This window comes from Spea bombifrons, chromosome 13 (genome assembly GCF_027358695.1).
Source record: "Spea bombifrons isolate aSpeBom1 chromosome 13, aSpeBom1.2.pri, whole genome shotgun sequence".
Classification (NCBI taxonomy): domain Eukaryota; kingdom Metazoa; phylum Chordata; class Amphibia; order Anura; family Pelobatidae; genus Spea; species Spea bombifrons.
In genome coordinates this window covers 22,689,182-22,716,051 of record NC_071099.1, presented here as the reverse complement: position 1 = coordinate 22,716,051, position 26,870 = coordinate 22,689,182, and the positions used below count along the sequence as shown (strand labels likewise).

General features: G+C 46.2%; 3 protein-coding genes across 7 annotated transcripts in view; all 3 read right to left on the bottom strand.

The window, feature by feature from the left end:
- Positions 1–5,906, bottom strand: part of MYH10 (myosin heavy chain 10) — a 36,480-nt gene extending 30,574 nt beyond the window's left edge. For 4 of the 5 annotated variants that reach the window (XM_053454121.1, XM_053454123.1, XM_053454124.1 and 1 more), the window contains exons 1-2: positions 5,836–5,906; positions 2,316–2,689 (exon numbers count right to left, since the gene is read on the bottom strand). In XM_053454121.1, the coding sequence (XP_053310096.1) occupies positions 2,316–2,660 (345 nt within the window). In that variant the 5' untranslated portion in view covers positions 2,661–2,689; positions 5,836–5,906. Of the gene's footprint in view, positions 1–2,315; positions 2,690–3,671; positions 3,690–5,835 lie in introns of those variants that run through there. The other variant, XM_053454122.1, reaches the window with a different exon arrangement.
- A 9,953-nt stretch (positions 5,907–15,859) lies between these two features.
- Positions 15,860–21,051, bottom strand: LOC128472092 (bMERB domain-containing protein 1-like). The gene is made up of 6 exons (XM_053454156.1): positions 20,817–21,051; positions 18,697–18,817; positions 17,520–17,593; positions 17,050–17,164; positions 16,761–16,834; positions 15,860–16,499 (listed from the first exon to the last, which is right to left on the bottom strand). The coding sequence occupies exons 1-6, from the start codon at positions 20,893–20,895 to the stop codon at positions 16,375–16,377; spliced, it is 588 nt and encodes a 195-aa protein (XP_053310131.1). The 5' UTR covers positions 20,896–21,051; the 3' UTR covers positions 15,860–16,374.
- A 1,431-nt stretch (positions 21,052–22,482) lies between these two features.
- MFSD6L (major facilitator superfamily domain containing 6 like) lies at positions 22,483–24,566 on the bottom strand. Its single transcript, XM_053454158.1, has 2 exons — positions 24,091–24,566; positions 22,483–23,973 (listed from the first exon to the last, which is right to left on the bottom strand). Exons 1-2 carry the CDS (start codon positions 24,534–24,536, stop codon positions 22,653–22,655), a joined length of 1,767 nt encoding a protein of 588 aa, XP_053310133.1. The 5' UTR covers positions 24,537–24,566; the 3' UTR covers positions 22,483–22,652.
- Positions 24,567–26,870: the final 2,304 nt, after the last annotated feature.

The window sequence follows — 26,870 nt, the reverse complement described above, 5'->3', positions numbered from 1 at the left end:
CCAGAAAGCCCCAAAAAGGATAACAAACAATGACAAGAAAAACAGTAAGAGAATCTGGCTGGAATGCGCGTGTTTATTAGAATGGGGGGGCTGGAATGCGATGAACTCTGGACATTCTCCAAGGAGAGCCGTCCTTCCACCGAGGGCTTCCCGTAACATTCTCAGGGGTCCTCATAAACATTATCACGTGTTAACACCCAACCCAGGGCATCCGGCTATCAAGGTACCGTCGCGGTAACAGAGGGGCCACGCACCACCCGGCCTGTCGGTCCTATGATGGGTCCCACGAGAGCATTTAAGAGGGTCAGAGAGAGCGATGACTTTATCACGAAAACCCAAAGGCTTCTTCATAAGCCATAAAGTATCAATTAGCTGCTCTCTACAGCTCATACAGTCTACAGACTCCCCCCATGGCAGGCACCCCCAGTCCAGGGGACTCTAATCTAAAGACCCCTCGTCCATGTTGGGGTTCAATGTTTTGGTGTCAAAGCTACAAAGAGGTCCACGTCTCAACGCTCGGCACCCAGAACATACATGCAGCGGGGACAACGCGTCTAACACAAAACACGCCGCTCGACAAATCTCTGCAGGAAGGAAGTGACCAAACCTCACCGGACAATCCTGCGGCTGAGGAAAGGGTAGTGGTTTCGGTCCGGGAACAGCTAGTGACTACGAGGCCAGACGTGCGGCTGTTCCACGGAGGGCAACACCTAGAAAGGAGAAATCGGATCCAGCGGCGAAAGCACAAAAAGTGTTCTCGGTGCTGAACAGAACACGAAGTCTAAGCGACCGCACAATGCCCCTGTCTGCCTCTTTCATGCCGATTTATCCCTTCTTTAGTGTAGGGAAACCTTGCGTAGCAGGCCCAATCCCCCAGCACTCAAATGGTTAAACCCAGATTACCGGTGACGATTATAGAGGCCAGCAATCGCTATAATGTTGGGCTGCCGGTCACGCTGGCATTTCGACCCCTGCAATTATAACCTGGCTCTGCCCCCTGAACGCGAGGATGGAAAAAAAGCGAATAAAGAAGCCGGCACTAAAACAACAATGTGCTTCTAATTACCACGTTCTATTTCGGTCGTTGCCCTTTTGCCCTGCGAAGGCACAGATGCCCAAGTGCACCCCAATGCCCAAGGGCCACCACGACCTAAACGGTTCGCTCGTAGGTTAACTGCTGTGCAGATAACATCATTCTACTTGCGCAAGAGAAACCCAAGGATCTGGATGGTCCCGCAAGCCCAATAATGGCTGGCCGAGGTTCGCGGGGATTCTGGAGCAGAACACTCCCGTTGGCCGACATTTTTGTTAATGATTCCACGGGGACAATAGAAGCGTTTATGACTACACACACTGTTAGCAGTCTGCGATGGGGGAAGAGGATAAAGGACCCGATGGAAGTTGCGTGTTCTGGGGCGGACGCCAGCAAAGCCTGAGAAACGATAGATTATCCGAAATGTAAACTGGAGGGACGGGGCCGATCGGAGGAGAATCGAAAACAGGAAACTCTGTTCTCCCCGCTAATGTTTCTTCTAAATACCTGAAAGACACACAAGGAAGCCGGACAGAAGAAGAAAAGGTGGCCAGGAAGCGGGGGTCACAATGAGAAGACGAGGAGACCCAGGAGAAGGAAGTTACTCCTGAGACATCAATGCCCCTCGCACAATAGATACAGAGGGGGGCACAGCTGCGAGGGGGGTGGGGGTCTCAACCCAGACAAGTGCAAAAATATCCCAAATACCCAGGAACTGAAGTTTCATCCAACCGCTATGAATAGACAAATGCCATTAATACAGGGCATGACAAACCCCGCATCTAGAAGCCATTCCAGAACTTAACGATCCAGATCCATGCCAGAGGGCAATGCCACTTGGCTCCAATCATGTGCGTCGAGGCTGGGTAGCCAAGATGAGAGTGGTTTTGGGGGTTTTTTTGGGGGGGCGGGGGTCAATGGACCATCTATACATGGTATCTATTCAGTCCCCACCAGGACATGCAGTTTGCACGCACTAACCAAAGAACTACGACGGAGCCTTTTATAACACGGTGACTCTGCTTAGCGAGGGGACTTACTCTGTGACTCAGCGAGCGGCTTATGAAAAGTACCCAAAGGACGTTTCATTCCGAGCCGGGTGACTGAGGACACAAGCGTAACCCTTAACGCCCGTGCTTTGCAAGCTCGTACCCAACATAAGGTCAGGCAAATCGGTATGAAGCTCTATAACACGGTACCCCAGCCAAAGGGTTAAAAATATCATAAAGAATAAACGGCACCCACTTCTTAGAACCGTATAAACATGAAGCAAAGTACTCACGTAGATGAGCCCCGAGTAGTATCGGTCCTTTAGGTTGTGGAGCACAGAGGCCTCGTTCAGGCAGGTCAGCTCTGCCATGTCCTCGACTTTGGAGAACTTGGGTGGGTTCATCTTCTGGATGTCATCTTTGTTCACCATGGCTTTCTTGCCATTCTCAGCTAGTTCCACCACAACCTCGTCCCCTCTCTCCTCCTTTATGCTGGCCGCTTCAAACCCGTGCCTCTCCGACGGGACCCACACCAGCTTCTTGGCCGTCCAGTCGGCCTGCGTGGCTGGATTGTAAACCACATCACGATCCACAAAAAGGTATCGCTCGGGGTCTTCTTGTCCCAATCGCTGAGACATTATGACGTGGAGGTGTGACAAGGAATCACCTAAATGAATGAAAAACAAAAAGTCAATCATCGGTGAGAACATATACTTAGAGACATGACATCCCCAAACACTCTACAACGGCCATCACGATTGCAATACTGAATCTTACTAGAAGCTGAAGAGAACGGAACGGAATATGGAGCTGTACGGAGAGGTAATAAGGACTTCTAGAGCCGGCTCTAGAATGAGGGTTATACGTATCATAGGTCACCTCACACACAATGGGGTTATATGGAGTGATAGATCGAAGCAGGCAGGGGTTAGGAGGAACTTCAGAATGAGTTCTAGAGCAACGGATTAATCATTATTCTTAACAGAGAGTCTTCTCTCTGCTATGTAACAATGTAACAGCTCGTAGTCACTGCTTTGGACACGAGCGCCAAGATTGTTGAGATTCAGATCTCTCTCAAATATTATCAGGAAAGTCTAATCTAGCGTCACGAGGTGACTGATCGCCGGGGGGCCTCGCCGTCAGCTGCCACCAGCTTTCCTGGCACATGGAGGATCCGCAGAGCCACCGGCGAGCACGTGTGTCACGCAGAAGTCTACAGAGCCATAACCTCATCTCGCAGGTTTCCAGCCAACTGCACTCATTTTTTATAATGACACAAGCAGCGACCGCTAAACATTATTTTAACATGCGTGTGAGATCTAGAACCGTTATGTGGGAGCCTAGAACCTGATACAGACAATGGTGACAGTAGCAGGAACTGTATCAAGGAAACATAGTAAGTAACCCGCGTACGGAACCCACGATCCAGCCAACACAATCCAAATCAAACACTCAGCGAGAAGAAACAATAGTAGGATGATTCTACTAATAAGAGATTAGACGGATCCTGGCCGCGTACTGCCGCCAGAGTGGGACTGAAGCAGCAATCAGAGGTTTTCCCGCAGTCACGAGTTAACGAACAACAACATCCTTCAAATATTTATATCAAAGGTAGGCGAGGAGGAGGGGGCTGTAAACATTCTGCTTACCCCGACGTATGCCACACAGGTGAGAAGGGCATCAAACAAAACCCCAGCGCCCTCTGTATCCGGGGGGTATCCGAACACGCGGAGACAGGGGAGGGTAAAGGGGGATCGGAGCGGGGACCCCGGCTAGTTTAATCCGGCAGAGTCGTCGGGTAATCTGGTGAGCCGCCTGGCCGCAGCTCGGGGCTGCACTCACATTTAAGGTTTCTGGAGGAGGTGTGAGAAGGGGAGGAGGAGGGGAGGGGGAGCGAGGCAGGCGAGAGCACTCAATGAGCGCATGGAGGCTGTGCTGGCCATGATGCAGACAAGCTCTTTGTTCCCCGAGAGGACAGCGCTAAGCCGCAGGGCTGCGAGAGATCCGAGCTGCAGGCCCGGCCGCCGCATTTCTCGGCTCCCACACTTGCAGCTCCCGGCTTAACCCTTTCCTGACGCTCGCCAAAGACCTTGCCGTCTGGCCTTGAAGCCAGTCTGGGTGCTGCTCTCCATCATGGATCAGGGAGGAGCCCTCGATTAATTCCGTGCCTTAAAAACGCAGGCAGGGAATGCCGGAATCCGCCGCACGGTGTTTGGCACAAAAGAATACGGTGGGCACAAAAGGGGGGGCTCGTGCCCCCCCCCGCAGACGGGCGAGACATGCTGCCCTTGGGCACCCCCCCAAAAAAGGGTTAAAAGTTAACCTTTCCGCTCCTTGGATACCCACATTATTATTTATTGATCTATATAACACCATCATATACCGCAGCGCTGTACAATATGTAGGGTAGCAAAAAAAAAAAAAAGAAGAATGAATACATTGTATAATCGTGATATATATTAACCCTTTCCAAACCGGAGGAACGGGACAAGGCAAGTAATCTCCCCAGAACGCAGCCGATCCCCAAGATTTTTCAGGCAGGAAATATGTCTGTTAACCCCTTGGGCGCCAGAGGGTCCTTAGTGAGAGCTTCCAGAACTATGAAGGGTTAATCCCCCTATCCCCCCCCCCCGGCAATAATAATATAGGCTAGAAGAAAAAAAAAAAGAGAGGCTAGAGAAGGGTTACTGTGGGTTTAACTAGCTGCGGATGATGGGAGTGGGAGTCAGGGGGTGTAGGTTAAGGAATCATGGATAAGCAAAAGGTCACCTTTATTCCATGCAAAAAATGAATGTTTCAGGCAGTATGAGGGGCATTAACCCCTACCATACTGGTAAAAAATACCCTCATTTTGCCCCATCCCTCAACCACAGTCGTGGATTTCACATATCCCTGGGGCATTTCCCAGGCATTCATCACCTCCCACAGGGCATTTCGACTGAGGGACCCCAATGTAACCCCACCGGGAAAATGTTAGGGGGCAACTGAATGCATTAATAGCTCGAAGGGAACGGCGGGGGTAGTAGGTGCGGGGCACGTGAGATATTTGTGCAGTCAGTGGAGGCATGCGTGGGCAGGGCAGTATGGAGGGTGGGGGATAGCTATTTGTAGAGGTTGGAATGAATAAGGGGTAGATGCCATATTACCAGGGGTATTTAACCTTTGCTGTGCCATAGTTACCCTATGCAGCCATGTATTCTGGAGTGTAAAGTGTTAAATGGGGGTATTTTGCTTGGCAAAGACAAAAAAGATCATGGAGGCCCCATCCCTGCCCCTCAGCACCACCGGGGGGGGGGGGTATGGGCAATCGACAGGGGCTTCTGGGGACATCTGCAACACCCACCCACAGAGCAACATGGCATTCCTGGGGGTATATGGGGGATTAATACCCTTTTTAAACATTAAAGGCAGACAGCAGGCAAAAATACCCCCATTTACACCCAAAATCCGCAGCTTCGGTCAACCGCAGGAGAGGAAGCTGGCATCTCAAATACCCCCTGGGGGGCATTTCCCAGACATACATGACCTCCCAGGGGCATTTGGTGACATACATAATGCCCCGACAGAAGTGGGGTATTTTCCAGACGCAAACTCCATTCCATGGGTATTTAGCTCAGACAGGGGGTATTTCCCCTACACAGCTTGTGGTTCTCTGTTCCCATATCAATGAGGGGGTATTTATTTCAGACAGGGGAGTATTTTCTCCAATACAGTTACCCCACAGGTATTCTATGTGAGGCAGGTGCCATTTACCGATCTGCCCTGGGGGTATTTACCACACCCTAGGATATTACCCGCCCCATCCCCTCTTACCGGCGGCTCCTGGGCTCCCTGTCTCCGTGTCCGCAGCTCCCGGTAACCACCGGCCGTGTCCCTTCACTGACTCCGCCTTCCCGCCAAATGGAGGGGTCCCTACGCAGCAGCACTGCGTCCATTGGTAGGGATTCCGCTGGTTCCTCCACCTCCCACAATCTGATTAGGCACTCGGTGCGTCAATCACACACACGAAACCGTTACTTCTCTGACTGCATCATTCTTTTATCCTGTCACCGGCCCGCCCCTGGAGGGAATTGGCTGGAGGGGATTGTCAATTACTCTTTTCGCTCTACTATTGGTGAAAGGGGTTTCCATGGCTTCCATCCTGGGAGGTGTGTTCTCCCAGACTGAACTGCGCTAGGTTGATTGATGGCTGGCTGTACCCCACGTGGGTGTCCTGCCGGTCAGCAGCCGATACATTTATATATATTTATAAACATTTAAATACAGTTATAAACATTTATGTATTTATATACATTTATACATATTTATAAACATTTATACATATTTATACATCTACACATATTTATAAACATTGTATACATTTACCTTAATATATATATATATATATATATATATAGGCACATTTAGACACTTACATTTATATATACGTCTTAATACATATATATTTCTGTAATTTATATAGTTATCTATATATGTGCATTTATATATATATATATATATATATATATATTTAGATACATTTAGACACTTTTAGATACATTTATATATATATATATAAGCCTATATATGTTTATATACATTTATATATATTTTTTTATATGCATGTATACACAGTTCTGTACATTTTTAGACATTTCTATACGTTGATATACATTGATATACACTGGTATAGGTTGATATACATTGGTATACGTTGATATACACTGGTATACGTTGATATACACTGGTATACGTTGGTATACATTGATATACACTGGTATACGTTGATATACACTGGTATACGTTGATATACACTGGTATACGTTGATATACACTGGTATACGTTGGTATACATTGATATACACTGGTATACGTTGATATACACTGGTATACGTTGGTATACACTGGTATACGTTGATATACACTGGTATACGTTGATATACACTGGTATACGTTGATATACACTGGTATACGTTGGTATACATTGATATACACTGGTATACGTTGATATACACTGGTATACGTTGGTATACGTTGATATACACTGGTATACGTTGGTATACGTTGGTATACGTTGGTATACGTTGATATACGTTGGTTTACATTGGTATACGTTGATATACACTGGTATACACTGGTATACGTTGGTATACGTTGATATACGTTGGTATACGTTGATATACATTGGTATACGTTGATATACGTTGGTATACGTTGGTATACGTTGGTATACGTTGGTATACGTTGATATACACTGGTATACGTTGATATACGTTGATATACACTGGTATACGTTGGTATACATTGGTATACGTTGATATACACTGGTATACGTTGGTATACGTTGATATACACTGGTATACGTTGATATACGTTGGTATACGTTGATATACGTTGATATACGTTGGTATACGTTGATATACACTGGTATACGTTGGTATATGTTGATATACATTGGTATACGTTGATATACATTACTATACGTTGATATACACTGGTATACGTTGATATACACTGGTATACGTTGGTATATGTTGGTATACATTGATATACATTGATATACATTGTTACACATTCAGGTGGGTCACGTGATCTTTCGCTGTATACTCTGCACAGATGGAGTCGTGTAAATAGGAAGTATATATATATACAGACAGATAGAAGTGAACCCACAGAGCTTACAGTCTACAGGGCTGCACCTTTTGGTGCAGAGGGCAGGCAAAGCCGAGTGGCCCCCATTGGACCCGTGCTTCTGCCCCTAGTAACTAACATATGCACTGGCACATATTAAACACGCTAACACACACACGCTCACACTAACAGAGACACCCACACTAACACTTACATACATGCTCACACTAACACACTAACATACACGCTCACACTAACACAAACTATCATACACACTCACGCAAACACACCTGCTCACACTAACAGACACACACTAACACTTACATACATGCGCACACTAACACATACACACTAACAAACTATCATACACACTCACACTAACAGACACACACTAACACTTACATACATGCTCACACTAACATACACGCTCACACTAACAAACTATCATACACACTCACACTAACAGACACACACTAACACTTACATACATGCGCACACTAACACATACACACTAACAAACTATCATACACACTCACACTAACAGACACACACTAACACTTACATACATGCTCACACTAACATACACGCTCACACTAACAAACTATCATACACACTCACACTAACAGACACACACTAACACTTACATACATGCGCACACTAACACATACACACTAACACAAACACACACACTAACACCCACATACATGCTCACACTAACACATAACACACTAACACACACATGCTCACACTAACACGCTTATACATACACACTAACACACACGCTGCACACTAACACAACATACATACTGACACTAACACACGCTCACATTAACATACACACTCATGCTAACACCCACATACACGCTCACGCTAACACACACGCTCACGCTAACACCTACATACACGCTCACACACACTCACGCTAACACACACACTCACGCTAACACATTAATGGTTCAGATTGGAGTGTCTCTTTTTGAATGCGTTCGGACCGACCTGTAACCTGTATTCCTGATAATGATGATGACTCCCTCTCTACGCTCTCTCCAGCAGACTCAGGTCCTAGCCCTCCACGATCAGGAACGGGGCTCTCGGGAACGTCTCAACACGGACATCCTCGGGGCGTGTGTCGCCCGCTATTTCAGTGAACACGGGGAATGGGATAAGTCGGCCGTCGCTGTCACCCGTCCCGTTCCGTAACGTTAGGTCACCGTGTTTACGTATCTCGGGGCCGTGAGCCGGGGGTTATATATAACCGCCCGGTGGGAAGCTCTCGCCAGCCCGGTATATATAACGCTGTAGTCACTGAAGGTCAGCCGGAGATACGAACGCAGTATTAGGGGTTCTGCCCTCACCGCGCATGCATGCGTGATTACCGGAGAGCGAGCGGAGCGGGTGACTCTGAAATATCCCCGGCACGGACACTCAGGATGCCTGCGAGGGCCAAACGCGTAGAACGTCTCGCATCGACTGTCTGGTGAACGGAAATATTTCAGGAAATACGTTTATTGACCGTATATACGTTTTTAAAGCCGTTTTTATTAAACCTCAGCCCCCCCCCCCGTTCCTTTTCTTACCGTCGCCAGTTTTCTGCGGTTTGCCCGCTTCCGGAAGAGCCTGGTTATGGTTATTCGTGGAATTCTGCTAAATTTACACATTTTATTTAATTTCAAGGGAAAATGGGTTACAAAACAGAGACTTAGAAACCGTAAGTGAATTTGATTTGTCGATTTGGCTTCAACAATTTATGGGGGGGGGTTTACTTTACAGCGAGGGTAGTAGATAAGTGGCACAGACTCCCAGCAGAAGTGGTAGAGGGTAATACAGTGAGGGTATTAAACATGCGCGGGATAGACATACGGCTCCCGAATCTAAGACGAGACCAACGACTGATTAAGGTTTGAGTCGTTACAGCAGGAGAAACGGGCGACTAGACGGGGGCCGGAGGGGGCCGATCTTCCCCTATCCTGATCTTCTGTGGCCTGAATTCGTCTTTTCCGTTGATGGTTGTTGGTTTCTGATCAGTAAATGGAAAGTGAGCGCTGGGTGGGGGGGTTACGTGCGGCCAGGAGTCGGCAGAGTCGGCCTCCTGTTTATGACGTGATTAGCCAAACAGCTGAAATATGTCCTCGCGTCACAGGGATAAAAGTTAATCCTTCAGGACGTTCACCGCTGGGATGAAGTGATCTGATTTATACGCCGTCACTGATTTCTTTCCCAGGCGGCTTTCTTTCTTTCTTTCTTTCTTTTTTTTTTTAATAAGAATTAAAATTCATTCCATTTTAGCCATCTGAGGTCATAGCCGAGGAGATTTAGGGCATAAATAATGAGACGGTGGCAAATACCGGAGAACTCTACGAAGGGGCTGGATATGAAGAGGAAGGGGGGGTGCTTTAGAACGTCAAGTAGTTGCTCAGCAGAGTATATTTAGCACTCGAGTGGGGTTCGCAACCGTCCCCTACGTTACGATGTGGAACTGAGACCTCGTTGTAGTCACCGGAGTCTGAGATGGGGGGACCATTAGGTCGCGAGGTTCTACACTGCGCCAGGTTGACCTCAAGGACCAGGATGAAGGAGCTGCAGAAGACCAGGTGTGGGGTGGAGGTGAGAGGAGACAAACTACAAAGAACAGAATGTATGAGAGTGACAAGCAAGGATCGAGCAGAGACAGTGTGTTGGGATCAAGAAGAGAGAAGAGGACCGTGTGGGATGGAGAAGAACATAGGAGAAGGACTTCGATCAGGATTGAGAAGAGACAAAGTTAGGATCGAGAGATGAGAAGAGACCGATGTGGGTAAAGGTCTTGGAGGATCTAGAAGAAGGTGTGGGACGGAGAAGAACTGGAGCAGGGTGTGATAGACGAGCGTGAAGACCAGGACCAGCGAGGCATGGAGGAGCCCAGCTCTATGGTGCCAGGAGGAGAATAAAGCTAAATGGACAAAAATAATGATGAAAAATGTCTATTTTCTGGCTCCGCTGTGTGTATTATTTTTACTCCCGTAGGCGCATGCGTCTGTGGTATACACGGGAGGCGCGCCATACCCCGGGCACGCTATACCCCGGGCACGCGGCGGTCTCCGTATACTTTTACCCCGAGGCCTGCTATGAGTTAGCGCTGGAGCGTGGCCAGACCTTCTGCTAACGTTTAAGAAGGAGTCTGGCCGCCAGCCAAGCGCACTCGCTACAGAAAGCTGGCTGCTGGTACCGGTCCGTCTGTGACACCGCGTCTGGGGGGGGGGGTGTTAACCCCTTCATGGCTGGGGCAGTACATAGGGGACAGGGGGATTTAACTCACAGCCGTCAAATTATCCAAGAAAGTGCTTATGTGCGAGGCAAAGAACAATTAACCTTGGCCGGAGACCAAAAGGCTGACGCTTCCCAGAGATTATGGCTCGGCATCATGGGAGTTGAAGTAGTCCAGAGTTCTTGTTAGAGGGGGGGGGGGCAGTGATTTATTACACTTAGTACCCTGATGTCATATTATTTACCCACCATGAAAAAGTCCACTTTTTCAGTAAGCCATGCCTGCACACAGGTGGCATCCTCCACGTATCTACAGAAAGAATGATCCCACCTGTATTCAGACAGGAAACTTATCGGGTTGGGGGATAAGCTGGGTTACTACGACTCCTATCACCCATAGCCAGCCATGTGCAAAACAGATGATTCAATTGCAATACAAATAGTCTTCATTCTATACTGATTTTAGAACACCGGGAACAATGATTACAAACTCAACATTTCTTAGATAAGAACGTCACCAAGACTCCAGATTAGTTCCCCATTTTGTGTTTCCCGAACAGTTCTAGATTTGGATAAAGCATTAAGTTCTAGAACCAGCCATAACCGTGGGTTTCCGGATTAGTCCTACGTCGAGGCAGACCCATAGGAATCCAGGCGAGGGTTTCATCCCCGCCAATCATTGTCATTCCAGACGATTGCAGATCCAGGGCAGTTTTAAGCTTCTGGAAGACGCCACTCGTTGGTTCCTTGCCAAGAGCAATAAGTCTACGTGTGACACGAGATAAAGATAAGAGCAGCGTTTCCACCCAAATAATGACTCCTGCCGTCCGCGGCGATTTATCTAAATCACACGTATGAGGAGGCAATGGACTAATCCTCTTTGTTATAAAATATTATAGATGATATATGGCACGTACTGGAACAATAGGGCTTCTTCTTAATGGTATGGTCCATGGGCAAGCGATTCTATCCTAAGGATCCACCAACAAAGTGGCTTCAAACGTCGTAGTGATATTAAGATTAGTAATGCCAGCGATAAAGAGGGGTGATATTAAATGTCCTGCCCTGTTTTCAGCAATGCCGTAAACCATCCCTGTCTGTTCCTGGATACAGGATCCATGGAACCTACACCGACAGCTTAGACTTTGCCTCCCACGGAGGCCAACTGGAGGAAATTGTGGCGTGTTTGTCGCATAGCTTCCTGAGATGTGTCTGGATGTCCTATCACATGACACATGACTGAAATACAGACTGATATGGTGCGCTTGCAGATACAATAACATTCCGTACAATGGTATGGTCCATCATAATTCGTTTTTGCCCTACGTGTAGCTAATATAAACCATAGAAACTAACTTATAACTGATTTTTTTGTTTGCCTCATCCTCAGCTCTCAGGGGATCAGTTTGGATCGGTCGAGGGTCCTCATTATTTGGTTAATTCATCACTGGTCCAGTTGACATGAATTCTAGAACCTGGGGGTGGGCTACAGGTTGATTGTCTCTTTCCTGGCCCCTCTACAATACATTTTTTTGGACCGCAGATATTTTCATTGGACTTCCTCCAAAATAATGTTCATAAGAGCTCGTTTGCCTCCGTGGGTTCCCTATATGTGAACATCATATATCTATCTATATATCGCATTCTTTTACGGGATCCATTCTAGAACGTCTAGAACAAAGTCATCCATTCAATCCCATCCCGAAGATCGTTTTCCCCATGGACAGCATATATGTATTTCTTCCTGAACTTCCCCATCGTTGTGGTTGGAGAATTCGAGGCGTCTCAGTGGCATTCGCAGAAAATATTCCAAACGGAATCAGAATTCACATTTTTTCAGTAAGCCTCTTTTTTTTTTATGCAGGAATTTGGCTTCCAGATAACGGCTATTAATATCCTTGTGGACTATGATTTATGGCGTATTTGTTCTGGATGAAAATTCTGCTAATCTAGGATTGTTTCCCAATCGTTTGTCCGTATAGCTTTTTTTTCTTCTTCTTCGCGAGTGGCGGAGCTTTCACGGCTGGCCATATATGGCAAAATTAGGAATGTGTCGAAATGCCTAAATTCCGCCTCATTAGGTGGGAGAAATCCCAGAAAAAAAAAAAAAAACACAGCAAGAGGCCTGCGATATCTAAGACGAGATTAAAGAGGAAATGTTTTGGTTGATTGAAGGAGATTTTTAATTTACATTTCGACAAAATAAGACAAATTCACTGAAAACGTTAGCGGCGCTGTATATTATCTGCACACTGGGAAGAGCTGGCACCTTCTGGCCCCAGGGTGGCAGATAAAGCCAAGTCTCCTTCTTGGCCCATTGCTCCCCCCCCATTAACTACCATACACAGTGGCACATATATTTATACACACGGTACCATACAGACTCACACTAACACACTCACTCATGCTAACACACACTAATGCTAACACATACACACTCATGCTAACACACACACTCATGCTAACACTTACAAACTTATACACTAACATACATACATACATACATACATACATACATACTCCGGGCACGTCTGAAATATACGTCATGTATGATGGCATTAATAATAACTTGTTGTATGTTCTCATAGAGATTGCAGGTTCGCCAACACACACACATGGGGCGCCACCTGCAGGCGCAACAGAGACATTACACGCCAGTAGCACACATCTCCCCTTATCTCATTGGCATTTCGAAAGGGTACATTGTGGTTTTATATTTCCAGTTTTTTTTTTCTCCAGAAATATGAAATCTCTTATTTAGCGAATATTTTACTTTAAAAGAGCCTTATGTTGTGAAGTGTTGTACCGTGAGTGGCAAATCCTGTAGAAAAAAGGGTGCTACAGAACCTACTGCGCTTTAACAATAAAATGTTATATATCAATACATATAGAATATAAAGAGAACTGAAATCAGAGGTTCTACCAACAAAAAAGAATGGTATTTTGTGCTAGGGCATCCTCACTGGTTGTACCGAAACTGACCACAAGAGGGCGGTGACAGTCAAATGCATCAGGATACACGGGGTGTGGTATTAGAGGGGTTAATACAAAGACGCAAGCAATAGCTACATTTTCAGTGTTGGACTACAGCTCTCATCAGCCTCAGCAGTACATGAAGCAGCGTGCTACTCACCTCCTGATACCTAATGGGTTAATATTATGGCGTTCCTTTTTTCGTTTGGTTGTTATCGTGGGCAAAAATTGCAAAAACATGTAAAATAAATTACCATTTTTGGGCCTTTTGCTTCTGGATTCACATGATTTAAACCCTTTTCCTGTGAAAATAGATCCTTTTGTGCGCTTCATTTTCCTGGCAGAGCATAATGGGAGTCTTAATCCTCGGCAGCCGGGCTGTCTGTTCTCGGCCCCTCTTCTGAATATCTCAGAAAGCAGATTAGAGCCCAATTCCCCCGACTGCCTCCTTTCCTGCGCCTCTCTGCCTCCCACTCAATCTGCTGATTATTTACAGTTTATAGACAATCAAACACAAACGTGTGACCTCATTTTACAACATGAAAAAAAAAAACGCAAACGGGCGAATGTAACAACGCGAGCCGCGACTGTAACAATGTAACCAATAAATATAAAAGCTGATTGGATGCGTCTTTTATTCTCATAGACCCGGTCGGTGAAAACTCTGCTCGCATTTGGTGCATTTTCTTACCTAGGAAGATGCTGTACTTGCTCTGATTGTCACCATGGCAACAGCATCACTGTGATACAAATGACGGTTTCTCTGGGTACCGGTCCTTGGTATGTGAGGCTGGGGGGGTGGGGGGTTCTCTATGACTCATTCCGTGTCATGGACATTGCGGTACGCTGGTTAACTATTTGAAGGAAGAATAATAAAAGATAAAAAGGAAAATACATAATGAATTCTAGGGCGATTAGGAATAAGGCTTCTCTCGGCTACCCGGTGTGAGGAAGGACATTGCAATCAGGGCTGGGACAAGAGGGGGCAAATGTGCCCCTGCGCCACCACCTGCATCCAGACATAGATGTGACATCATCATGGATTGGGACCTCTGACCCTACGCCAAGAGCCCAAGTTAATGAAATCCAGTATATATTTTACCAAGAGACACTGGTACCAGGCAAAGCCTTCAGAAATTTGGGAGATCCTACACCCCTGTATGTTAAGTCTACCTGAAAACGTACGGCTCTATTATTTAGTGCATAGTTCCCTTTAGATTGTAAGCTCTTGTGAACAGGGACCTTGTTCTGTATTATCGCATCAACTTTCTTCTCATCCCCTACTAAACCGTACAGCGCTGTGGAAGACGTCTGCATTTTATAAAGACGTTCAAAGGGTTAACACGCACATTTGTGTTCTTATGAGTGTTGCTCACTGGTCCAGCATTCAAGAGGTTAAATGAAAGCAGTGTGCCGGCAGCCCCCCCCGTCTCCCGTGGCGGGATGCGGGACGGGACGGATCTCGCCATTAATATTCACAGGAGGACACGGGTATGACTCACCCGCCGATCCTTTCTCCGAGACGGTCTGGGGCATCTAATTCCGTGTCAGAGGAAGATTAAAGCGTCTGCTTCAATTAGGATTACCCCCTCTTACCTGCTGTGGGTCTCGCAGGAAGCTGCAGCGCAAAGCTCAGTATCAAAAGTTAATTATACACCCGAGAGAACCTGTTAGCGATCACGGCTGAGATGCAACGGAAAGAGGTCCAGAGCAGAGGAACCGTGCCCTGGCTAGAACTATAGCTCGCCAAGCTGGCGTTGGCTCCTGGACTTGTTTCACCCTAGGAGCGGACGGGTCTCCCCCCTTCTGTATTTGGAATTATGTCTATCTGCAGAGGAGTTGGGCTTAGCTCACTAACACCCCCAAAAAGAAGTCAGCATCTAAAGATAACAGCCAGAGATCCCCAGCGGTAATCCCGGTCCTGCTTTGTGCCGGTTTAACACTCTAACGCACGCTAATCAACGAGACGACACAAGAGAGGGTACATCCAATAACGCCAATCAGCCAATGGAACCATTACATTCGGTTTATTTCATCACAACCGGAGAACATCGCAAGCAACAGAAGAAGAGCGAAGAAACGCCATATCGGAAAACAGATTTTCACCAGAGGTCATGTTACACGACGCAACGCACAATTACCACGCACTTTGTATGCACTTTCGTTTGCTGCTTAAGTTGTAGAATGTCCGAGGAGGCCTTTAACCCATCGTCCTGGAAGATTCTTCCATACGGTACTGGTATGGTTGAGCTACACCGTATGTGGAGTCGAAGCTATTGGGGGGGGGGAAATATACAGTTGACCATGTTTAGTGGAAGAAATAGCCAATGATCCATCAAAGCAGGACTGTCACATGTAGCTTTAAGATATGCCACGGACACTTTGGCTGTAGAAAGGTTCCACCACATGATACTAGAATGGTGATAGAAGTGAAGGTCATTTTGGTGTCTTGGTGGTGGTGGTGGTGGAGGTAAATCAGATCCAAGCCCTGAAGAGCCTTCATATTGGTGTTATTGGCCAGCGGTGCTACATGATGGAACAGGTGAACCCACAACACTCTTTTAAAAGAGTAAGTCCCGTCTTCGTAACGTAAGGGGTGGAAGTCTGCTGGGCACGGGAGGTGGTGGTCGACGTCTTCTCTTTCCTGGGGACTGAGAGAAACAATCAGTACTTGGGAATGATTGGGACAAAACACCTAAACAACCATGGTACTGATGGTCCATCGCAATCTAGGCCTTCTTTGGAATTATTGTCCATCTTTGGAAGGAAGACCTCCGGAGCCCGGTTACAGACCCCTATCTGGTGTTAAAAATAAGATAATTTTGCTTTTAAAGGAATTCTATTTTTCCGATCCTTTCTCTCATAGGGAATCCAGTCAAGGAAGCACGCGCTTCTCTTGGTTTGTTCCTCACCTGCTTTCTTCAGGTAACTTTTGGACAATTTGCTCTGCAGGAACTCATCCATTTCCTTGTCTTCGTCTCTCTCCCTGAGATAAAAGAACCGCAATAATCTAAAAATCGTCAAGGTTTTGATTGGTTAAAGGACAGTTATAGGAAATTACTAGGGGAGGAATTATAGAGGACCAGTTATAGAGGGTGTTAGTTTAGGAAAAGTTTTTTGGAACCATATATCCTGCAGGTATTTGTCAAGAAAAACAAATTTAGTAAATGGTGTAAAACCTTTTAAGACGTACGCGTTTACCTCAATCTCTCGAACTCCACATCATCGACTAGGAAATCCCGGGTTTCCACTAGTTTGTGAATACGTTGGAGGAGATCCTCCTCTCGCTGACGATCCTCGCTGGACTTCTCCTTCTCTGAACAGAATAAGAGGATACTAAATTAACCACATGAATGGTACCTTCACCCCGCTAGCTCTCAGGATGTTCCTCCTTCGGTCCGCCATATTCCTCCTAACCATCTCCCTTACGCTTTGAATTCATCTTTTCTTTTTCATCTTTATTCTGCTTCTAGGTTCTGTGTTACCATCTACAATCATCTCCTACGAGGAGTTTCACTTCATTTTTATAGATGTATCAATACCGTTTCACCCGTGTGACACATGCTGTTACTTTCTGGTCGCCGGGTGATCGTCGTTGGAATTGGGGCTTCCTTTTTGGTCGGCCACCCCAGGTACTGAGGTCATTTAGACCTTTTTCATCGGAGGCTTACCGGGTATGGAGACCAGCTGCTGTAGCTCCTTTTTGAGCCTCGTTATCTCTTTACAAAGTTGAAAATCATCCATCCTGTCCAAACAAACAGAATACGGGGTGTAAGGCGAAGAAGCTAACATTCTATCCCCCCGGTAAACGTTCTATATCAAACCAAAAATGTCCGGTCAATAGCTAATATAAAGTGAATTCTACATCTGGGTCAACTTTCCGATGTCACAATTAATTCAGCTATTAATGGCAACATCGGCTGCTTTCATATATTTTTTTTTACCGTCGGTTCTTTCCAAAGATTTGGGCAGCGTTTCTTTTTTTGTTCATCCTACATTCTCGCCTCCCTGGCTTAAGTTAACGGTTTGTGAGATTGGTCTTCAACGTAGAACCACGACTCGCCAGAATGCGGGTTAACATTTTTTAGTTTTAGTTTTTTACCCGTATTTATAAAAAGTAAATTTGATACTGTTACACTGGGACGCAAGGATAGTCTTTCTCTCCAACCCCCTCCCCCCCCCAGCATTGTATGGAGCGGTCTAACCCTAATCCCTTGAACTCGAGGCTGGACAGCCGAGTCGAGGATGCCCATGGCTCGTCCGCGTTGCCTTGCATCCCGCCTCGTTGCTAAGCAGCCTTTCGAGAGGGACCAGCAGTGACTCATCTTTCACTGACTCAGACGCGTTGACAGCAAGGAGACCGGGATGCTTTAACCCTTTCTCTGCCACGGACTCTTTAGATGCAGCACTCTGTAGATCTACCTGTGTCCCCCTCCCCCGATAGATTGTAAGCACAGTTGGCCGCACTGCGTGCTTCTGTGTGTTTGCAGACTCTATAATTCCAAGAAATGGAATGTTGGTCACTGATTTTCAGGTGAATTGCTGTTAATTTAAACTTTGAACATAAGATAAGTCAGAACCACACAGGCGGCTCTAGACTGAAGGAAACATGTCTCGGCGCTTGGTAGGAGAGGGTCCATTTGGTAGGACTACTTTCTCCAGTAGACAAAGTGATCCGTATCCCAGACCAGAAGGGTGTGGAGATTACAAACTTGGAACCCATCATAAAAAACTGCAATCTGTGTTCCCCTGCGGTCCTTCTATTTTCTCCTACGTGTTCCCAAACTAATTCACCTCTACCTGCTTCTCCTGAAGAACGACCTACGTATCCATCAGTTTTATACTTACATGTACCGGAGCTCGGACTCTCTCCTCACTAGGATCTCCCGGATTCGTTCAATTTTAAATAACTCATCTTCAATATCATCCACTGTCGTCGTAGAATCTGCCATGGAGATGACATCTTCACCTGGAGAAGAAGAATGGATATGACAAAGTGGCCTCCACAAATGTCGCAAAGTTTAACCAAGGAGAGCAGAGGCCCCCAATCCACCATTCAGAAAATTCGCTTTCATATGGACACATTTTTATTTGCCACCATTCCAATAGTCTAACTTATTGGTTATGACCCCAGTTTCTTCATGTACTAAACTCCACACAAACCCCTCTCAAGCCCATGACCCCACCAGGGACCATCATCTACAGAAGCACAAATGGCCAACTCTCCAACAAAACAAATATGGTGCCCTTCCAGCATGAAACCACCGCTTTCACCCGCTTCCCGACCCTCCTTTACTGCGTTGCCTTCTATCCCTGGAGACCCTTGGACCGGCAATGACACTTTCTACCGGATACATATGTTTTAAGGTAAAAGGACATATGTGATAGACGTTCATGTAAGTCGCATTGCCTTATAAGATGCCAAAGTAGGGTTAATGAAAAGAGTGATCAAAACTAAGGCTTTTGATGAGGCTTTTTTTCCCCTCCGAGCTGAAAGACAATTATTTCAAGCAATTATTGCGAGCCGCATTGCGAAGAAGCATGTGCTGCTTTGAAACCTCTAATTGTTTCTTGTTCTGATGCATGAGTTTAAATGCATTGATTCTGACTTCATCGAATAGACCTGAAAAGAAGGACTAATGTAATGTGCGAATTCCACCGACGACTTTCTTCTAATGCAACCTTTGTGTTGAGGATTCCGCTAGCTTATTATTTTAGAACAAACAAACGAAAATATGTATCTGTGCATAGAATCTGCTCCTCGATCCGGTAATATGGGTGGCCTTGTTGACTTCTTCTTTACGGTTACCTGTTTACAGACCGAGTCGTGTTGACAGAAGTCGTCCCGATGGTGTGTGTAATTAAAGGCTGCCGAGTGACATTTCTCGAACCGCTTACCGGCCCAAATGGATGGTGTGTGAAGATAATCTGTCGCCAATTGTTCCACAACCCATCTGTAAACTACAACTCCCAGCATGCTGACCATTTGGGATCCTTTTAGAGATTGATTCAGTTTCTAAAAGACCATCCATGGTGTCCTGACATATCAAGCCAGGCATTCATTTCCATTGGCCCCATCACCATTGTCTACCGGGACAATAGATGCTTCTGAAATAGAATTCTAGAGCTTTGGTGCCAATCAGAGCTTTGGTGTAATTTACCCTAAGACTTTAAGGACCGTTTTTAAGGGGGGGCTATATTGTTATAGAGTAGGTGCGGCAAACTAATGGTGGCGTAACGTAGTCCCCAACCAGAATGTTTTTATAATACATAGTAGACTGCTTACCTGTATTTGGGGGACGTAAGCCCTACCTTTTTGTGCAGGACAGCACAAGACCATCGAATTGCTGTTTTAATCGGCCACTAAACTCTCTCATTTGACCATAGAACTGACCAGAGGTTCTCCCGTCTCCGGCTGCTTTTACTGGCTCTCGGTAGACACGGATAACATCCCGACCGTGAGAGGCCCACGTTAAAATTCCCCCTCTCTGCTTTCCCTCATTCACGCCAGAGCTCGGCCGTCCACACACGTGATTCCGAGAGATCTGTGTACTCGGATTTTATGAATGAACGCAGTCGCCTTGAGTTTGAGATGGCTTCGAAAGCGGATTACCAGTCGGCAGACCAGGCGGACATTCTCTCTGTGCACCCACCACTCATGCTTACACATAGCAAGAGCAAAACAGTAATTATTCCTGCTGCTCTGTAATCCAGAGGACACGATATCATAATACAGCTACTGTCACATCAGAGGAGGATCAATCATATTGATCTGTTGCAAAGAATTAGCTATTTAATGGCCCCCTAAATCCTCTTTATGGTTTAAACGTAAAGGACTCTTTTCTAGAGCACTGAGGACCTACCGCCTGTGTTAAACCAGAGGTGGTCTCAGTGTGGTTCATGTACGGGGTCTCATTAGAAATCTTAAGATAGACAATAGCTGATGACACATGGACGCTGGCACCTACCTGTAGCTTTCTCCGAATGCTTCCACTTAGTGGTTTCGAGGGATCCGTACTGATTGGAAGCTCTGCGTTCCTTCTCCATCGTAAACAGACCGGCGTCCCCAGGAGGATTTATCTACGGGTCCTCGGCAGCCAGAGTTTTCCTGGACGGATCATTGCTATGGGGGTGGAGGGGAATGGCAACTTATGTCTGAATGGAAGGCATCAGGGGAAGACGAAGGGCAGTGGAAGGAGGGGAAGGGAAGGCAGCGCCAAATGAGCGGAGATTTATCAGCTCTGAGATGCTGAAGCGTATGAAGGAACACTGGCGGCTGGAAGGGGATGCTGTCTGCTGGAGGGTCTGTTAGGCTCCCCCAAGTGGCTCTGTACGGTACAGGCATGCAGAGGTGCTAATGCAGAATAGGTACTGGAAAATGAAGAGTTAACAATGCAGTAGCTTAAAAGTCAGTATATAGATTATGCCTTTGAAAGCTGGGGGTCTGAAGAACTAAAAGGGTTCAGTAATGGCAATAAAATAGTAAGCTTCTAATATTTTATGATACATGTCTTTTTTTCCCACGCTGGTCATAACCCAGTCTAAAAGCTTTTGAACATGGGGTCTGCCCTTCTCTCTTTCCTCACTTCCCCAACACATCCTGCCCTTCTCTTTCTCCTCCACTTTACTCAAACACTCTGCTCTCTTGCCTCTATATCACTCCCACGTCCTGCCCTTCTCTCTCTCTCTCCTTCACATCACCCACACCTCCTGCCCTTCTCTCTCCTTCTCATCACCCACACCTCCTGCCCTTCTCTCTCCTTCTCATCACCCACACCTCCTGCCCTTCTCTCTCCTTCTCATCACCCACACACCCTGCCCTTCTCTCTCTCTCTCTCTCTCATCACCCACACACCCTGCCCTTCTCTCTCTCTCTCTCTCTCTCTCTCTCTCCTTCGGATCACCCACATATTCTGCACTTCTCTCACTCCCATACCTCACAGAATTCCCACCTCCATGTAACTCCTCCCAGGTATAGTTTTCCTGATGATTTTAAATAAATGTTACGGTTTCTGTTATTGTTCTGCAGTCCATGCATTTATTACCCTTTCAACAATAAAAGGGGTTCATGTCTGCAGCAGCCGAATTCCGAGCCTGCGCGTAATTAGTGCTAATTAGGATAATTTACTAGGCGCAGCTGTTATGCAAATTTACAAGAATTATTGGAATCTGCAGACTGCAGGCATTTCAGCCCCGGGACCTCCAAAAGTGTTTTTTCAACCAAGTATCCTCAACATCAAAGTTCTTATTCAGCAGGTGATCCCTACGGAAAACCAGTTAAAGTGGGACAGATGTTGGAGAACGTGTAGTGCTTTTACATGATGTGTGCATGAAATTGTATGGTTTAGTTTGCTGGTGATAGAACCTATTGTATTGGGGTAAACCACCATAGTATTGGGGTACTGCGTTGAATTTTCAACCTTATAATTTTTTGGGGGGGTATTAGGGTAATTGGAAATATTGTGTCTCTCGAAATGTGCCCTTAAGAGCTGACGGGTCCTATACACCAAATCGGTAGCCCCTGTTTAATTCTGCATTCGCATCAATAAACCGATTTTTCACCTTGATGTAAAAGATATTTCAGTATTCGCCAATTTCTGTTACACTAACAAACTTTGGTAGAAAAAAAAAAAATGGTTAATAATTGGAATAATTATTCAAGGACACAGAAAATAAAACATATTAAAATACACTTTTATCCGTTGGCAGGCAATATAATTTACATCTCGCAAGACAGTCCAAAAGCAGCAGATCTGTAAACTCCTTGCAGTGATTATTGCAATTTGACTTGGATATCCTGTTAATTACCACTTCCTGAATTTCGTCTCCTCTTTCATGGCTTCTACTAGCCAGTCCTTATCCTGGTCCTCATCGGAATCGCTCATGTCGCTTTGATCGGCGGCGAGAAGCCGGGAATAGTTGATTTTCTTAACACGGGGAAGCCTGGGCTGAACCACTAAGAATAGGAGGGCCCACAGAAATAAGGCTACGGCGCAAGCCTGGTACAGCACCGCGAGGCTGAAGCTTCTGATGATGAAGCCGCTGGCAAAGCTCCCTATGCTGGCTCCGCACCCGTAGGAGAGACAGTGGAGGACCATCTGTAGGGATCTTTCTGTACCAGGGGTGGCAACATCATCTACTACTGATAATACTGACCACCACATGGCTCCGTTACTGAGAGCGCTCAGTAGCTGGATGGGCAACACGGCCCAGGAAGTCCACAGAAAGGAATAATACAAGAACTGAATGGCCAGACAAATCAAGCTCACAGCTACGGTCCACCTAAAGGTCAGAGCCTTCAGCAGCTTCGTTTTGAAGACGTACAATGCAATTTCAGAGAGCAGGGCAACTGTGATAGAGAGGCCCATGTAGAGCTCGGTGCTGCCTACGTCCTGCATCTTCCAAAAAAGAAAATTCTGAGCCGTGGAACCTACAGCTCCAATCAAGAAGACCGTGATGGTCATAAGGATGACCCGTCCGTCATTTCCGATGAGGCTCAGCGCTTTCATTGTTTTGTTTGCGTGTTCTGTCTTCTTGGAGACATGGATGGGGTACCAGGGACTAATCAGTAAAGTTATAATCATGAATGCAGAGTAGCCATAGAAATGCAGAGAGAACGGACGGATGTTTGCGGTGAAGAAACAGCTGAGGTTGTCTACCACCAAGGTGATGAAACTAGAGCCTGCGCAAGCTCCCATGTAGCAGAAGATCCAAAGCTTTCCGTGCCGGTCGGTAGCGTCCACAAAATCAAGGTATTCGTAAAGGTTGTTGTCAGCTGTCCATTCCACAGGGGCAGCGAAGACTTCCCAAAGGAGTAGCACGCCCAAGACAATCAAGAACGTCTTGTGTTCCTCAAAAAACAAATAACTCTGGTGGGGAATATCGGAGTTCGCATGCCTGGATTTAATCTTATGAGCAGATTTATTAAGGGTGTGAGGAGAAGACGTAGTACGGGCAGCCACGCGGTGAATGTTTCTTCGGTCACCACCAAGGGCTTTCTCCGTTGAGCTGTCCACTTCTGTGTGTATATTTAACACACTAGTGCTTATGCCAGTTGTGTCCGCATTCTCCCTACCAGTGACATATGGAGATGTAGGATTTTGGGGTAGACTTGGAATGGATTGTCTGGAATGATGAGAAGTGACAATACCGGTTGCTAGACTCTCTGTGGTCCTTATGGGACTTTGTGTCATTTCCACAGGAGTAGTGGAGGCGAGGACCTCTGTGTAACCACTTGTAAGCAAAGTGGACACTGCAGGGGTGGTTTGAGGACTTTCGAAGACTATATCCTTCTGCTCCAATCCATTCAGGTCCATGGCTCCCGCCGTCGTTAATCTGTTTCTCCACGAATGGGTGTCGTTGCAGCGTCTTAAAACAATGTCCTTATCCGCCGGTGGATAAAATGTGAAGGTCAACCCAGCTCCTGCTGACAAGACCAGGGACATCATAATCAGTACCCTTCTCTTTCTTTTCGTCTTGACCAAGAAAGAGGACCCAGGAGCCCAAAAAACTGAAACCAGATGTTTAACTCCTATTATGACGCCAACGAGAGGGGCGCTCAGTCCAAGGTGTCGGAAGTAGATAGTTAGGAAGGGTATCGCGCAGAACTTTCCGATATTATGGAAAAGGTGGAACGCGCTGGCTATGGCGAGAGCTTTGCTGATATCCCATTGCTTGGAGGAGCTCATGCTTGCAGGTCGTAACCGATGCCTTCAGGAGACCTGCGAGGACAACACGACCTAAAGTGAGATTATTAAAATTAAAGCCCACCCCCCAAAAAAATGATGTTTATTCAACAGATTTCTTGCAACTCTTTGTTCATTTTAGATAGAAGAAAAGACAAAATACACAGAATTGCTGCTAAAAGTTTGCTTTTCACATGTTAAAGCACCCAGAATTGATGGGAACAAAACTAATATTGAACAAGCACTCGACGGGTTAACAAAAAAAAAGAATTTCAACAGCAAATATTCGGAGTTGGCAAAGTAAATATTACTCGAGAGCGATTGTCTTAAGAGAGGGATGTTTACAGCTCGGAGCGCGACTTCCTGGTGCGATAAAAAGCGAGGCTCGCGCTGCCATTAAAATAAATAAATAAATAAATATTATTTTTATTATTTGGGCCAAGAAAATACGCATTTTTTTTTTCGGGTCGATGCAAAGATAAAGGCAGGCTAAGACTACAATAAACTATGGACTCTCTATGGATCCCTATAATCTGTGTGAATCTGCCCCTTCACCCTAAGATTGGGGCAAAAACCCTGAGTCTTGGGGTAAATCCTAAGAGTTCCCAGGTATGATTATAACAGACCCATACGCGAGTATTTTTGGGCTATTTTAACCAAACTGCATTACCCTCGTATGCAAATGCATACAAATGCATACAAAAAACCCTTTACATAGGAGGAAGAGGCGTTCATAGAATTAACACCGTGCTGGACAGGTTGCGCGAGTCTTTCGACCTCCCGAAGAAGCCCAACTGCACAAGAAACCCGAAACTACCTGCCGGGAAGGGCCTGATCTGTAACACAAGATACACGAGATCCGAATTCTGCAGCAGCCAATCCTGCTACGGAATATTAAATAATTCTCTATTACTGTAAGAATTAAAAAAATAGCTAGATTGATAAGACTGTAAGGCAAGGTTACAGTTATTCCCCTGCAGTACTTATATTGTTCAATTGAACTACCCAGGTTTAATCTGCGTTAAGTATTATAACTGAATTCCTTGAGTTTGCGATGAATGTTTTTATCGTTTAGCTGGAATTTTGGAAAGTTATCCGCAGGGTTATTTGTAGCGATCGAGAATTACGAGTGACGGCGTGGGATGTATGGATAACGTATAGGTAGCGATGTATGATGCTTAGCATGCAGCAGCGACGGATATTCTTTGACTGGGGCCCCTGGGACAAAAATCTTACGAGTGACAGTGATGTATAAGGGGTGGGTGTATTATCTGTGACAATAATGTATGGGTGGGTGTACAGCGAGTGACAGCGATGTGAAATGAGTGGGTATATTGCAAGTGACAGCGATGTGAAATGAGTGGGTATATTAGATGTGTCAGAAATCATCAGTAAATTGGAGTGATTGTAACAGAGGGGTTCGTTTTAACAAGAGACAGCGATACGCAGGGAATAAACATGAGTGGGTATCGTCTCAGTGACAGTAATACACTCTGGGTGGATATGTAATGAGTGGGTATATGTGAGTGTCATTGCAGTACAGTGTGTGTGAGTGGTGGTGGGGTATATGAGTGGGTAAACCCTGAATGCCCCAGGTCCACAGTGGGTGCAGATTTAATGAGTGGGTTCTTGCTCAGTAATGTCCCACTCAGTGAGGGAAAGCCCCACTCGGCCCACTCACCTGGTCACGCAGGGAATCCCTGCTCGGTGAGGGGGTTTCTCTCCAGCTCCTCTCAGGACATCCCGGAGCCTCTTGCACCTGCTGGCCGCACCCGCCCACCGAAGCACCTGGCCGGGGAGGGCAGACACGTCAGCCGGCCTCCCGGGCCCCGCCTACTGTCACAGGTAGGCCCCGGGGCTGGGTCACACGGTTGCTAGGATACAAGTAGCAGCATCGGGGATACCATAGAGACGAAGCAGGCAGTAGACAATCCCTGCGGTCGAGCAACATATCTGCTGCCACCTACAGGAGACCAAGCTAACTGCTCCTCTAGCGGAGATCCAGAGCTGCGAGGCGCGACAATCACTTAACGCAAATTAAATTAACGGATTGGGTATCACACTTAACCACGCCTCTGACCACACACCCTTAAATAAACCCGCTCCTGTTTGGCCATTTGATGTTTTGAGGGGTAAGGGGACATCCAGGGAGAAAAAAAAGGAGCAAAAGGACATGCAACCCCCAGTCCCCACAGGAACTAATTGTGTCCAGCAAAAAAAGGGACTGACAAAGTTCGTCTCAAATAAGAGCGTAACCACGGGGGAAAATAATATTTATCATTTACTGAACCCTAACCGTCAGAGCTGACGATCTACCATTGTCAGAACAGGAATTTT

Bases quoted from the DNA above. Each gene is read 5' to 3' on its own strand.
- LOC128472092 (XM_053454156.1), bottom strand. From the start codon at position 20,895: ATGGAGAAGGAACGCAGAGCTTCCAATCAGTACGGATCCCTCGAAACC. The intron at 18,818-20,816 runs GTAGGTGCCAGC...CTTCTTCTCCAG, and splicing joins GCATTCGGAGAAAGCTACAG to GTGAAGATGTCATCTCCATG. The intron at 16,835-17,049 runs GTAAACGCGTAC...CTTTTATCTCAG, and splicing joins GTGGAGTTCGAGAGATTGAG to GGAGAGAGACGAAGACAAGG.
- MFSD6L (XM_053454158.1), bottom strand. From the start codon at position 24,536: ATGAGCTCCTCCAAGCAATGGGATATCAGCAAAGCTCTCGCCATAGCC. The intron at 23,974-24,090 runs GCTTACAAGTGG...TCATCATTCCAG, and splicing joins ACCCCTGCAGTGTCCACTTT to ACAATCCATTCCAAGTCTAC.